This window comes from Cupressus sempervirens, chromosome 7, assembly GCF_028749045.1.
Source record: "Cupressus sempervirens isolate cs-2001-9-10 chromosome 7, ASM2874904v1, whole genome shotgun sequence".
NCBI classification, from domain to species: domain Eukaryota; kingdom Viridiplantae; phylum Streptophyta; class Pinopsida; order Cupressales; family Cupressaceae; genus Cupressus; species Cupressus sempervirens.
The window spans coordinates 65962339-65977024 of NC_143124.1; the positions used below are offsets into that span (position 1 = coordinate 65962339).

The 14686-nt window shown below is 33.7% G+C and overlaps 3 protein-coding genes across 3 annotated transcripts; all 3 read left to right on the forward strand.

The window, feature by feature from the left end:
* The first annotated feature begins 2443 nt into the window (after positions 1 to 2443).
* On the forward strand, positions 2444 to 3906 carry LOC149545500 (putative disease resistance protein At4g19530). Its single transcript, XM_089793781.1, has 3 exons — positions 2444 to 2928; positions 3129 to 3338; positions 3606 to 3906. Exons 1-3 carry the CDS (start codon positions 2444 to 2446, stop codon positions 3904 to 3906), a joined length of 996 nt encoding a protein of 331 aa, XP_089649907.1.
* A 6302-nt stretch (positions 3907 to 10208) lies between these two features.
* On the forward strand, positions 10209 to 11044 carry LOC149545501 (putative 2' cyclic ADP-D-ribose synthase BdTIR). Its single transcript, XM_089793782.1, has 2 exons — positions 10209 to 10693; positions 10894 to 11044. The coding sequence occupies exons 1-2, from the start codon at positions 10209 to 10211 to the stop codon at positions 11042 to 11044; spliced, it is 636 nt and encodes a 211-aa protein (XP_089649908.1).
* LOC149545502 (disease resistance protein RPV1-like) lies at positions 11041 to 11649 on the forward strand. Its single transcript, XM_089793783.1, has one exon. The coding sequence runs from the start codon at positions 11041 to 11043 to the stop codon at positions 11647 to 11649; it is 609 nt and encodes a 202-aa protein (XP_089649909.1).
* Positions 11650 to 14686: the final 3037 nt, after the last annotated feature.

The window sequence follows — 14686 nt, forward strand, 5'->3', positions numbered from 1 at the left end:
GAGAATCTCCCTTAGCTCTGATACCATGTAAGAATTTTGTTTAGGCCAAAATTCACCCAAGAACTAAAGAACTCAACACAAGCACACTATAGACCAAAATAGATAGAGTATGATCAGAATGATGATATTCATTTAATAACTGGTTGAGAGTACACTAGGAGTGCCTAAATATAAAGGCCTTAGAAGAGCTTTTAGAATGAATAGAAGTTAGCATCATGATATGTCATACAACCAGGCACATGTCCACCAGATATGGGTTATCCTCCATTGAGCACAGGATTAAGTGCGATGATGTGAGAATAAGCTTACAATGGTGTAGCATGCAAATCAGTGGTGTAGACAACATATGCTAAATGAGGAGTGTGGATAACTGTGTTGTCATCATGACAACTCAGTGAATGATGCATACTCTTGTGTTGTAGACACCATGTGCATAATTGGAGTTGCATAACTCAATGAGAGTACACAAACTCTTAAAATAATAATAAAATAATTAAATAATGCATTAACCTAAGTAAACTTAAGTAAGTGTAATAAGTAAATACTTATTTACACCAACAAATATGTTATGTTATATAAATATTATTTAAATTTTTATTAGAATAATAGTAATTCTCTAGTTTAAGTTAAATTGTTGAAAATATTTGAATTGCTCATAAAAAATTAAATTAGATTATAAAATTTATTTTCAAAAAATATTAGAAAATGTTAAACATTTTTCTTGAAAGATCAAAGGAGAACATGAAGGCAAAGATAGAAGGAAGAATTATTTGGAGGACGTGAATGAAAATAGAATAACTCAAAATTCAAATGAAACTAAGAGAATAATATATGCCACATCACATGGTAGGATAGACATGTTTTATATTGGTTGATGATTTTTTCTAGTGGAGGTGAAACAACAAGGATTGAAGAGTTTGTCAAACAAAAAAATATTTGTTGATCAAGTGAAAAGAACCGGCAATTTTGTAGGCAAAAAGAAGGTGGGATTTTTAAAAATACCAGTAGTTTGGACGTGAGACATGGTTTGAACGTGAAATAGTAAATTGCATTTATGATAGGAGGTTCCCTCCAAAGGAGAAGCCTATCAACTTAAATATAAAAGAATTACGCAAACATAATATAACTTAAGAAAAGCGAGCAATATATCTTTATGATTGTTACTTTAATCACTAATTATTTTGAATATTTAATCACTAATTATCTTGAATATTTATAGACAATTCATAGAAGTTCTATAATTTTATTACAATGCAATATGACTTTATGATTATTGCTTTAATCAGTAGTAGTGTTGAATATTTATAGACAATTCTGATAGAAGTGTATTTTATTACAGTGCAATATGCCTTTATGATTATTACTTTACTCACTGGTTATCTTGAATATTTATAGAGAATTCTGACTTATGTCACGTAATTTTATTATGTTATGATCATTAAAGAAAAATGCCCCTATTTTACTAATTCATCCTTATGAACATGACCATTTTATAATTCTGCAGATGTCAGTATACTATTTGTATGATTTTACTTGACAAGAATATAGATGTCCTATTTTTAGGAACATTCTCATTACAATCTAGAGGTTATAAAAACTTGTACTGACAGATGAGGGCCGAGGCTCATGAGTGAATCTTGAAAAGCTTCACCATATAAGGAACATCGTAACAGTCACAACTTAACTTTTCGTTGTTATTCCATTTCATGCTGATTTTCTTTTTAGTGTTCAAGATACGACAACCTCAGAATTTGGAAATATATAACTCGGAACCATTTAAGACCATGCTCAATTGAAAGCTCTTCCAAAATATTTATACCATTTTACTGTTTTCTTTTCTGACAACTGACAATAAAACTACGGAGCCATAATCTCCACTAAATCAGCATTTGGCAGATACTCCTGCTACACGACAGCCATTGTATTCACAATCTTTGCCAAGTTCTCCGTGCTACTTTTTGAATTAAGATGTCATACCAAATTGCACTCGTGCCAGCAAAGAGGACATCTGTTTTGAGCAGCTCAACGGTCCAGTCAATAAAAGTAGAAAATACTCATCTTGCATAGCAATACAGTTCCTCGTTGTCCAAATTGTGCTATTAATTGTGCACTGCCAACAATAGATATTTTTTATTCTGCAAACGATTCTATCTGATTCTATTTATAAATGTGGGAGTATGAAAATTTAATTGCACGCAATGATATAATGCAATCTGGGCATTGGGTTTTCAGTATCTGGCTACATAGTCGAGTTTGACTGCTTTACACTGCGCAGACAATAGGAAAAAAAAAAACCTTTTCACTGACTCCATACAAATCATAGACCTCTTCTTCGTGTGGCGCACCGTCTGCATCCACTTCAAATCTCGTCCACCTCTTCCTGGTAAATTCCATGGAGTTTCTATCGTCATCCTCCTCTTTATTCAAGAGAAGTCGGGATACAATGCCTCGATTTCCACTTGTTGTTGGCATTGATCCATCCGTTTCGTGTTCTGATGCCTTCATCAGCTATATCGACTCAGATTTCGACAACACAGTGGGCACGATAGTTGAGAAGATGTTACAATATTTAGGGTTGAATGTTTTCCTACACTTGGGAGTTATTCCATTGGAACCGGCCGATCCCGCCAATATGAAAGAAGCCATTAGCAGCTGTTTAGTGCATGTTGCCATCATCTGTAGTGAGTATGCCAAGTCACCCTCTTGTTTGGGTGTACTTCAGCTCATGCTGAAACAAGGAGCAAAGATAAATCCCATATTTTACAATGTGGTCCCTTCTGACCTTCACTCCATTGAAAATGGAGTATTTGCGGCTGCATTCGCTGCACATGCAAAAGACAACAGGTACACCGACAAGCTGAAAGGATGGACAGATGCCCTTCATGATGTCTCCTTGATCCCTGGTATACAATTCAATTCACATAATGGGTAAGCCTCTTTTATGCTTAAATTGATTTGTAAATCTTTATTTTTTATTTTTAGATTTCTTCGTGATCAATATATCTTTAAGTTATTTGTGCTAAAATTGATTTGCAAATCTTTATTTTCATTTTTAAATTTGTTTGTGATTACTACACAGGACGTTTTTTAAAATTTTTTTGTGAGTCCTAACTGAGGTTTATTAACAGGAACCTTGGTACTTTATACACAAATACTGTGGATATGGTGATTGAAGAAGTAATCAAGGTTACAAGTAACCTAGAGTTAAAAGTTGCAAAACATCCAGTTGGACTCGATACAGTCATTGTAGAGCTTGAAACTAAAATATCAGCATTAAGAGGGAAACGTAAAAACAACTGTCAGATTGTTGGGATAGTAGGAGCTACTGGACTGGGAAAGTCAGTTCTTGCCAAAATGTTTTACAACCTACAACATCCCAAATACCTAAAATCAAGCTACTTAGCCGAGGTAAGCCAAGCAAACAAAAATAAAAAAATGATGGAGTTGCGAGAAAAACTGATGCATGACGTAATCATGCCACTTCAAGTTTCCAGTATTGTCTTTCGACTCAGCGAGCCAAGAGAAGACCTTGAGGTAGAGAAGCTCACATCTTAGCTTGAGCGCTTGCATTCAAAGCCATTAATCATTCTAGACGGCATCGACAGTTGTGATCAGCTGGAAGTGCTAGCGGTCAATGACTTTCTTAATCATGGAGCACTGGTCCTTGTGACATGCCGTGACGCAAGTATTTTGAAGACATTTAAAAATTCTATAATTTATGAGATGAAAGCAATGGATGATTCTTGTGCTAGAGAGCTCATATGCTGGCATGCATTCCACCAACCGTATCCGCCGGAGGGAGAAGAGGATAGGATTGAAAAATGCTTGCAAGCTTCCTTTGGCTCTCCCTTCACCATAAAATGCTTTGGAGATTGCATTTCTTCTGTACAAACACCGACAGAATAACAACCATAGGCGACAAAATTTTTGGGTCGAAGTCTATTTTTCTTTTTCCTTCTTTGATTTCTTTGTTAGCAATAGGTTTAAAGTGTGATAATTTTTTTTGTAGAGAGCAACATTTAAGGTCAGAGTAGCATTCACATCTCCGAAATACAAAACAAAGAGAAGTATGACTATCTTGCAAATGTTCCAACAATTGTGGACATCTCCATGTGTTTATATTCCTATGTAGACCATTGCTTGCAGTCTTGTAGCATTTGAATTTGTCTTAAATTAATTCGATGCTGATGTTCATAGAGAACATGGATACTTTTTTTTTTTTAATTAACATTGGTCAATGAGTTTGATTCAAAATCACACAGATATAATAGCAATATCACAATTTTCAACAGTTTAGTAGGATGCAAATGGAAATGGAAATGATAAATCAGTTTTAACCGTTCAAAGAGTTCTTTCTTTCCCATTTGTAAAACAGGGACACATATCCGTGTTCAGTGTTGAGGAATTGCATAATGTCACTGTGAAAAAAATTGGAAATTATTGAGCTTGCTATAGCATGTTTATTAACGACTAACATAATGTATTATATATATATGATTTAAGATGTTGTGCATGCATGTACTTTCGAAGCACAATTCTTTTAATACTTAATTTCTTTCTTTCTTTCTTTGCAATAAAGGACAGACTATGTTCTTCTGATTATTGCCATATTGTGATTTTTGTCATTAACAAGAGAAAGCATTTATTATCTGTTAAATTCACATAGATACATTGCCATAGGCCATGTTTTCTTGGTGCGTTTCTATTTTCAATAATTTACTTGGAAAGTTTGTATCCATTAATTCGAATAATTGAGCAGAATCTTTTCGAGAAAATATGCATAAAATGAACTTATATGTTTTCCTTAGCATGCATCACTACTCAAAGAGGCAGAAAACAAGATTACGGAGATGCAAATAGAATATAGGGTAGGAAGTTTACAGTATAATGTAACAAATTAAATTTGGCCTTTCATTGGCATGCAATTTGATCATCATCCCATTTTTCCAAAATTTGCAAGGTACACAGTTTTGGAAATTCTAAAGTCCTCACCAAAAAATCACACTTTAAATAGGGATGCTTATTCAAAATGTGGTAGAAATGATCATGAACACACATGCTCAATGGAAACAAAAATGTGACCAATCTCAGACATCAGAGACCACTACACTATCCAACGATGACATCAGAGAAAACATTCTAACAAAGGTCTTCAAGATATTCATGTGCACTACTATATCTTATCCTGACAATGAAAGCAAGCATATAAACATATTCTATCAAGGACTATAATATTGCAATGGAATGCATTCTGATTGATCCTTCATTGTGTATCCTACTGAACTTCTGGAATTAAATGGGTCATGAAATTCTGGTTGGCTACCCGTATTAACATTTGAAATTTGTAGGATTTGTGAATTTGGCATTGGGTTTATTGAGCTGGAAAAATGAAAATTTAAATTTGGTTTAATTCCCATCTCTTGAGATGGAACTAACAATTTGAAAATTCGAAATTCGTATTCCAATTCAGTGACACATCCAAACTGTAGATTAAAACATTTTAAAATTTGTTCCTACCACAATTGTCCAAACTAACAACAAACATACAAAGCAATTATATTATAATATCTATTGGTATGTTCATGGACCATAATCTTGATAGTCATTATTCTATTCTTTGAGAACTATTAAGATATTATGCTAATGACTACTTTCTAATTTCTTATGAGCTTTTTCTATGCCTATCCTTATATTATTGCATGTTTACTCAAGTAGTAATGGTCTTCAAATTTTTATTATATATACAACCCATCAAATGAATGGTGAATGACAATGTCCTATTTCAACTATTAAACTTATATATAAATTGAGATTTTATGGAACGACAAGATAAGCTTCAATATGTGTTCTTAATATAAGTAAACTTTATATGATTTTCTTATACTAGCTATAGGAAGGAAAGTTATTAGATCATATATTCATGATTAACTAGTAGTTGCGACAAGGAGCTGATAGGAAATTTGATTTTCATCTTATAAAACTTTCTGTCATATAAAGAAGTAACTCTAATAAGGAAAAGTTGGCAGATAATATTACAATATATACCAGTGAATTTACTTTTTGATGTCACTTACAATTTCATTTTATAATATTTTACTATTTTAAAGTCTCCATTTCTTCTTACCCTTTCCTTTATTTGAAGACTGTCCAGTTAAATTTTGAGAACCCTCATTGTTGGCCACCAATGCTTTAGATTGAGGTGATTTGAGAATCCCCATTGATTTCAACTTCTTTTCTTCATCATCCAACAGTTTAGCATATTCATTAAAAGTGACTTTCTTGTAGGCAAACCCTAAGGTAGTCTTTGATGTGTTAAAAGAAGATACAAATGTGGAATATTTCGATGGTAGCTTGTTATGAATGAGATAGATCAGTCTGTCATATTTGATAGAACTCCCACAATCAGTAAGTTTTGTCCTTAGTTCATTCACCTTGATGGTGAAATCTTGTATGGATTTATATGACTTAGGATCTAAGGATACAAACTCATCTTCAATTTTGAAAACATCCTCTTTAGAAACTTTACCTAGTAGGCTTTCGAGGGTATCCCAAGCTTCCTTGGATGTAGTACATTTCTTAATTTGATACATGATCTTATCATCCACCCCCAAACATATGTCACCTAGGGCTTTCCTATCCATGGCTACCCAATCTGAAATTTCACTTGTTGATACATTATCACCTGCTAGTTTAGGAAGAGTGCCATCTACATATTGTGAAACTCCATTATGCATTAAGTGATACCAAATTTTGATTGACCACAAAGCATATATATGAGGAGTTAATTTAGGAAAGTTAAAGTTACCCATAATGTAGAAAATGAAAGAAAATTGTAGAAAAGAGAGAACATAACACCAAGAACACCCCCCCTTTTCACTAAATCAAGAAACCCCCCTAAAATAGATGCTTTGGGCACTTTAATAGTAGTGCAATTACAATGGGCCACTTGCCAATTTTGGCCCTTCTGGACTTCTAATTTTTCTTGTTACAACCTCTTAATAGAGTTACTTTACAATGTGCTACAATACTAAAGCATTACAAAGCAAAGAAAGGCCCTATTGCTGAAAGTGACAATTTTTTCCAGACAACATGACAATCTGATGCTAGATCTGAAAAGTAGACAAAAAAATACACAATTTCAAAAAAAATAGAACCTATTTTCGACTCCAGATGTGCCCGTACGGAGCGTTTGAAGTTGTAAAATGTAGGATTATCCAAGTACAGCCACCAAAAAATGTAATTTTTGAACAATCCATGCACTCAAACCAGAAACTAGCTGCACCACTAAAACATTTGAAAGATTCTATCCAATTTCAAAATAAATTGCACTTGATTTGAAGTCTGGATGACCAAGTTATGGCCTCTCGAAGTCGGACTGCAAAATTGAAAATGAATCAATAGAGGGGTTGCATCAGTGAATCACGAGGTTAAATTTGATGGTTCTATGATCATCACAGTAGTTATAATTTGACCTATTTTGATGTCTAGATGGGCGTCAATTTTAAGCACCTATACAGGATGATGAAGTCAGCAAAATCTCAGCCAGTGATGATGTGGCAGCTGATTTGGAATGTCGTACAGTATGGAATCATATAAAAATTGCACATGTGTAATGTTGACTAGGTCAATGACATTGCCTAGCTGAGGTTAGATTTGGCTCTAGACGCTCCCAATTTTTGCATATCCTCTAAATTCATGTCGAAGTGTTGAAGCGTGAACGGTCTCAAACGACTATGTGATGAGAATCTCCCTTAGCTCTGATACCATGTAAGAATTTTGTTTAGGCCAAAATTCACCCAAGAACTAAAGAACTCAACACAAGCACACAATAGACCAAAATGGATAAAGTATGATCAGAATGATGATATTCATTTAATAACTGGTTGAGAGTACACTTGGACTGCCTAAATATAAAGGCCTTAGAAGAGCTTTTAGAATGAATAGAAGTTAGCATCATGATATGTCATACAACCAGGAACATGTCCACCAGATATGGGTTATCCTCCATTGATCACGGGATTCAGTACGATGATGTGAGAATAAGCTTACAATGGTGTAGCATGCAAATCAGTGGTGTAGACAACATGTGCTAAATGAGGAGTGTGGATAACTGTGTTGTCATCATGACAACTCAGTGAATGATGCATACTCTTGTGTTGTAGACACCATGTGCATAATTGGAGTTGCATAACTCAATGAGAGTACACAAACTCTTAAAATAATAATAAAATAATTAAATAATGCATTAACCTAAGTAAACTTAAGTAAGTGTAATAAGTAAATACTTATTTACACCAACAAATATGTTAAGTTATATAAATATTATTTAAATTTTTATTAGAATAATAGTAATTCTCTAGTTTAAGTTAAATTGTTGAAAATATTTGAATTGCTCATAAGAAATTAAATTAGATTATAAAATTTATTTTCAAAAAATATTAGAAAATGTTAAACATTTTTCTTGAAAGATCAAAGGAGAACATGAAGGCAAAGATAGAAGGAAGAATTATTTGGAGGACGTGAATGAAAATAGAATAACTCAAAATTCAAATGAAACTAAGAGAATAATATATGCCACATCACATGGTAGGATAGACATGTTTTATATTGGTTGATGATTTTTTCTAGTGGAGGTGGAACAACAAGGATTGAAGAGTTTGTCAAACAAAAAAATATTTGTTGATCAAGCAAAAAGAACCGGCAATTTTGTAGGCAAAAAGAAGTTGGGATTTTTAAAAATACCACTAGTTTGGACGTGAGACATGGTTTGAACGTGAAACAGTAAATTGCATTTATGATAGGAGGTTCCCTCCAAAGGAGAAGCCTATCAACTTAAATATAAAAGAATTACGCAAACATAATATAACTTAAGAAAAGCGAGCAATATATCTTTATGATTGTTACTTTAATCACTAATTATTTTGAATATTTAATCACTAATTATCTTGAACATTTACAGACAATTAATAGAAGTTCTATAATTTTATTACAATGCAATATGACTTTATGATTATTTCTTTAATCAGTAGTAGTGTTGAATATTTATAGACAATTCTGATAGAAGTGTATTGTATTACAGTGCAATATGCCTTTATGATTATTACTTTACTCACTGTTTATCTTGAATATTTATAGAGAATTCTGACTTATGTCACGTAATTTTATTATGTTATGATCATTAAAGAAAAATGCCCCTATTTTACTCATTCATCCTTATGAACATGACAAGATTTACTATTTATCATGGCCATTTTATAATTCTGCAGATGTCAGTATACTTTTTGTATGATTTTACTTGACAAGAATATAGATGTCCTATTTTTAGGAACATTCTCATTACAATCTAGAGGTTATAAAAACTTGTACTGACAGATGAGGGCCGAGGCTCATGAGTGAATCTTTAAAAGCTTCACCATATAAGGAACATCGTAACAGTCACAACTTAACTTTTCGTTGTTATTGCGTTTCATGCTGATTTTCTTTTTAGTGTTCAAGATACGACGACCTCAGAATCTGGAAATATATAACTCGGAACCATTTAAGACCATGCTCGATTGAAAGCTCTTCCAAAATATTTGATACCATTTTACTGTTTTCTTTTATGACAACTGACAATAAAACTACGGAGCCATAATCTCCACTAAATCAGCATTTGGCAGATACTCCTGCTACACGACAGCCATTGTATTCACAATCTTTGCCAAGTTCTCCGTGCTGCTTTTTGAATTAAGATGTCATACCAAATTGCACTCGTGCCAGCAAGGAGTACATCTGTTTTGAGCAGCTCAACGGTCCAGTCAATAAAAGCAGAAAATACTCATCTTGCATAGCAATACAGTTCCTCGTTGTCCAAATTGTGCTATTAATTGTGCACTGCCAACAATAGATATTTTTTCTTCTGCAAACGATTCTATCTGATTCTATTTATAAATGTGGGAGTATGAAAATTTAATTGCACGCAATGATATAATGCAATCTGGGCATTGGGTTTTCAATATCTGGCTGCATAGTCGAGTTTGACTGCTTTACACTGTGCAGACATTAGGAAAAAAAAAAAAACCTTTTCACCAACTCCATACAAATCATAGACCTCTTCTTCGTGTGGCGCACCGTCTACATCCACTTCAAATCTCGTCCACCTCTTCCCTGTAAATTCCATGGAGTTTCTATCGTCGTCCTCCTCTTTATTCAAGAAAAGTCAGGATACGATGCCTCGATTTCCACTTGTTGTTGGCATTGATCCATCCGTTTCGTGTTCTGATGCCTTCATCAGCTATATCGACTCAGATTCTGACAACACAGTGGGCACGATAGTTGAGAAGATGTTACAATATTTAGGGTTGAATGTTTTCCTAGACTCGGGAGTTATTCCATTGGAACTGGCCGATCCCACCAATATAAAAGAAGCCATTAGCAGCTGTTTAGTGCATGTTGCCATCATCTGCAGTGAGTATGCCAAGTCACCCTCTTGTTTGGGTGTACTTCGGCTCATGCTGAAACAAGGAGCAAAGATAAATTGCATATTTTACAATGTGGTCCCTTCTGACCATCCCTCCATTGAAAATGGAGTATTTGCGGCTGCATTCGCTGCACATGCAAAAGACAACAGCTACATCGACAAGTTGAAAGGATGGACAGATGCCCTTCATGATGTGTCCTTGATCCCTGGTATACAATTCAATTCACATAATGGGTAAGCCTCTTTTATGCTTAAATTGATTTGTAAATCTTTATTTTTATTTTTTAGATTTGTTCGTGATCAATATATCTTTAAGTTATTTGAGCTAAAATTGATTTGCAAATCTTTATTTTCATTTTTAAATTTGTTTGTGATTACTACACAGGAGGCTTTTTTTTAACATTTTGTGAGTCCTAACTGAGGTTTATTAACAGGAACCTTGGTACTTTGTACACAATTACTGTGGATATGGTGATTGAAGAAGTAATCAAGGTTACAAGTAAGCTAGAGTTAAAAGTTGCAGAACATCCAGTTGGACTCGATAGAGTCATTGTAGAGCTTGAAACTACAATATCAGCATTATGAGGGAAACCAACTGTCAGATTGTTGGGATAGTAGGAGCTGCTGGACTGGGAAAATCAGTTCTTGCCAAAATGTTTTACAACCTACAACATCCCAAATACCTGAAATCAAGCTACTTAGCCGAGGTAAGCCAAGCAAACAAAAATAAAAAAATGATGGAGTTGCGAGAAAAACTGATGCATGACGTAATAATGCCACTTCAAGTTTCCAGTATTGTCTTTCGACCCAGCGAGCCAAGAGAAGACCTTGAGGTAGAGAATCTCACATCTCCGCTTGAGCACTTGCATTCAAAGCCATTAATCGTTCTAGACGGCGTCGACAGTTGTGATCAGCTAGAAGTGCTAGCGGTCAATGACTTTCTTAATCATGGAGCACTGGTCGTTGTGACATGCCGTGACGCAAGTATTTTGAAGACATTTAAAAATGCTATAATTTATGAGATGAAAGCAATGGATGATTCTTGTGCTAGAGAGCTCATATGCTGGAATGCATTCCACCAACCGTATCCGCCCGAGGGAGAAGAGGATAGGATTGAACAATGCTTGCAAGTTTCGTTTGGCTCTCCCTTCACCATAAAATGCTTTGGAGATTGCATTTCTTCTGTATAAACACCGACAGACTGACAGTCATAGGCGACGAAATTTTTGGGTCGAAGTCTATTTTTCTTTTTCCTTCTTTGATTTCTTTGTTAGCAATAGGTTTAAAGTGTGATAAATTTTTTTGTAGAGAGCAACATTTAAGGTCAGAGTAGCATTCACATCTCCGAAATACAAAACAAAGAGAAGTATGACTATCTTGCAAATGTACCAACAATCGTGGACATCTCCATGTGTTTATATTCCTATGTAGACCATTGCTTGCAGTCTTGTAGCATTTGAATTTGTCTTAAATTAATTTGATGCTGATGTTCATAGAGAACATGGATACTTAATTTTTTTTAATTAACATTGGTCAATGAGTTTGATTCAAAATCACACAGATATAATAGCAATATCACAATTTTCAACAGTTTAGTAGGATGGAAATGGAAATGGAAATATTAAATCAGTTTTAACCGTTCAAAGAGCTCTTTCTTTCCCATTTGTAAAATAGGGACACATATCCGTGTTCGGTGTTGAGGAATTGCATAATGTCACTGTGAAAAAAATTGGAAATTATTGAGCTTGCTATAGCATGTTTATTAACGACTAACATAATGTTTTATATATATATGATTTAAGATGTTGTGCATGCATGTACTTTCGAAGAAGAATTCTTTTAGTACTTAATTTCTTTCTTTCTTTCTTTGCAATAAAGGATAGGCTATGTTGTTCTGATTATTGCCATATTGTGATTTTTGTCATTAACAGGAGAAAGCATTTATTATCTGTTAAATTGACATAGAAACATTGACATAGGCCATGTTTTCTTGGTGCATTTCTATTTTCAATAATTTACTTGGAAAGTTTGTATCCATTAATTCGAATAATTGAGCAGAATCTTTTCAAGAAAATATGCATAAAATGAACTTATATGTTTTCCTTAGCATGCATCACTACTCAAAGAGGCAGAAAACAAGATTACGGAGATGCAAATAGAATATAGGGTAGGAAGTTTACGGTATAATGTAACAAATTAAATTTGGCCTTTCATTGGCATGCAATCTGATCGTCATCCCACTTTTCCAAAATTTGCAAGGTACACAGTTTTGGAAATTCTAAAATCCTCACCAAAAAATTACACTTTAAACAGGCATGCTTATTCAAAATGCGGTAGAAATGATCATGAACACACATGCTCACTGGAAACAAAAATGTGACCAATCTCAGACATCAGAGACCACTAAACTATCCAACGATGACATCAGAGAAAACATTCTAACAAAGGTCTTCAAGATATTCATGTGCACTACTATATCTTATCCTGACAATGAAAGCAAGCATATAAACATATTCTATCAAGGACTGTAATATTGCAATGGAATGCACTCTGATTGTCTACTACTATGGATCATAGACATTAAGTTCCCTTATAAACTCACGTAATCGCCAACGATTGATCCTTCATTGTGTATCCTACTGAACTACTAGAATTAAATGGGTCATGAAATTCTGGTTGGCTGCCCGTATTAACATTTGAAATTTGTAGGATTTGTGAATTTTGCATTGGGTTTATTGAGCTGGAAAAATGAAAATTTAAATTTGGTTTAATTCCCATCTCTTGAGATGGAATTAACAATTTGAAAATTCAAAATTCGTATTCCAATTCAGTGACACATCCAAACTGTAGATTAAAACATTTTAAAATTTGTTCCTACCACAATTGTCCAAACTAACAACAAACATACAAAGCAATTATATTATAATATCTATTGGTATGTTCATGGACCATAATCTTGATAGTCATTATTGTATTCTTTGAGAACTATTAAGATATTATGCTAATGAGTACTTTCTAATTTCTTATGAGCTTTTTCTATGCCTGTCCTTATATTATTGCATGTTTACTCAAGTAGCAATGGACTTCAAATTTTTATTATATATACAACCCATCAAATGAATGGTGAATGACAATGCCCTATTTCAACTATTAAACCTATATATAAATTGAGATTTTATGGAACGACAAGATAAGCTTCAATATGTGTTCTTAATATAAGTAAACTTTATATGATTTTCTTATACTAGCTATAGGAAGGAAAGTTATTCGATCATATATTCATGATTAACTAGCAGTTGCGCAAGGAGCTGATAGGAAATTTGATTTTCATCTTATAAAACTTTCTGTCATATAAAGAAGTAACTCTAATAAGGAAAAGTTGGCAGATAATATTACAATATATACCAGTGAATTTACTTTTTGATGTCACTTACAATTTCATTTTATAATATTTTACTATTTTAAAGTCTCCATTTCTTCTTACCCTTTCCTTTATTTGAAGACTGTCCAGTTAAATTTTGAGAACCCTCATTGTTGACCACCATTGCTTTAGATTGAGGTGATTTGAGAATCCCCATTGATTTCAACTTCTTTTCTTCATCATCCAACAGTTTAGCATATTCATTAAAAGTGACTTTCTTGTAGGCGGACCCTAAGGTAGTCTTTGAGGTGTTAAAAGAAGATACAAATGTGGAATATTTTGATGGTAGGTTGTTATGAATGAGATAGATCAGTCTTTCATATTTGATAGAACTCCCACAATCAGTAAGTTTTGTCCTTAGTTCATTCACCTTGATGGTGAAATCTTGTATGGATTTATATGACTTAGGATCTAAGGATACAAACTCATCTTCAATTTTGAAAACATCCTCTTTAGAAACTTTACCATATAGGCTTTCGAGGGTATCCCAAGCTTCCTTGGATGTAGTACATTTCTTAATTTGATACATGATCTTATCATCTACCCCCAAACATATGTCACCTATGGCTTTCCTATCCATGGCTACCCAATCTGAAATTTCACTTGTTGATACATTATCACCTGCTAGTTTAGGAAGAGTACCATCTACATATTGTGAAACTCCATTATGCATTAAGTGATACAACATTTTGATTGACCACAAAGCATATATATGAGGAGTTAATTTAGGAAACTTAAAGTTGCCCATAATGTAGAAAATGAAAGAAAATTGTAGAAAAGAGAGAACATAACACCAAGAACAACCC

What these genes read in the sequence shown, in the direction of transcription:
- LOC149545500 (XM_089793781.1), top strand. Translation starts at nt 2,444, where the DNA reads ATGCCTCGATTTCCACTTGTTGTTGGCATTGATCCATCCGTTTCGTGT. An exon ending in CAATTCAATTCACATAATGG is followed by an intron (nt 2,929 to 3,128) that starts GTAAGCCTCTTT and finishes GTTTATTAACAG; the next exon opens with GAACCTTGGTACTTTATACA. An exon ending in GGAGCTACTGGACTGGGAAA is followed by an intron (nt 3,339 to 3,605) that starts GTCAGTTCTTGC and finishes CGGCATCGACAG; the next exon opens with TTGTGATCAGCTGGAAGTGC.
- LOC149545501 (XM_089793782.1), top strand. Translation starts at nt 10,209, where the DNA reads ATGCCTCGATTTCCACTTGTTGTTGGCATTGATCCATCCGTTTCGTGT. An exon ending in CAATTCAATTCACATAATGG is followed by an intron (nt 10,694 to 10,893) that starts GTAAGCCTCTTT and finishes GTTTATTAACAG; the next exon opens with GAACCTTGGTACTTTGTACA.
- LOC149545502 (XM_089793783.1), top strand. Translation starts at nt 11,041, where the DNA reads ATGAGGGAAACCAACTGTCAGATTGTTGGGATAGTAGGAGCTGCTGGA.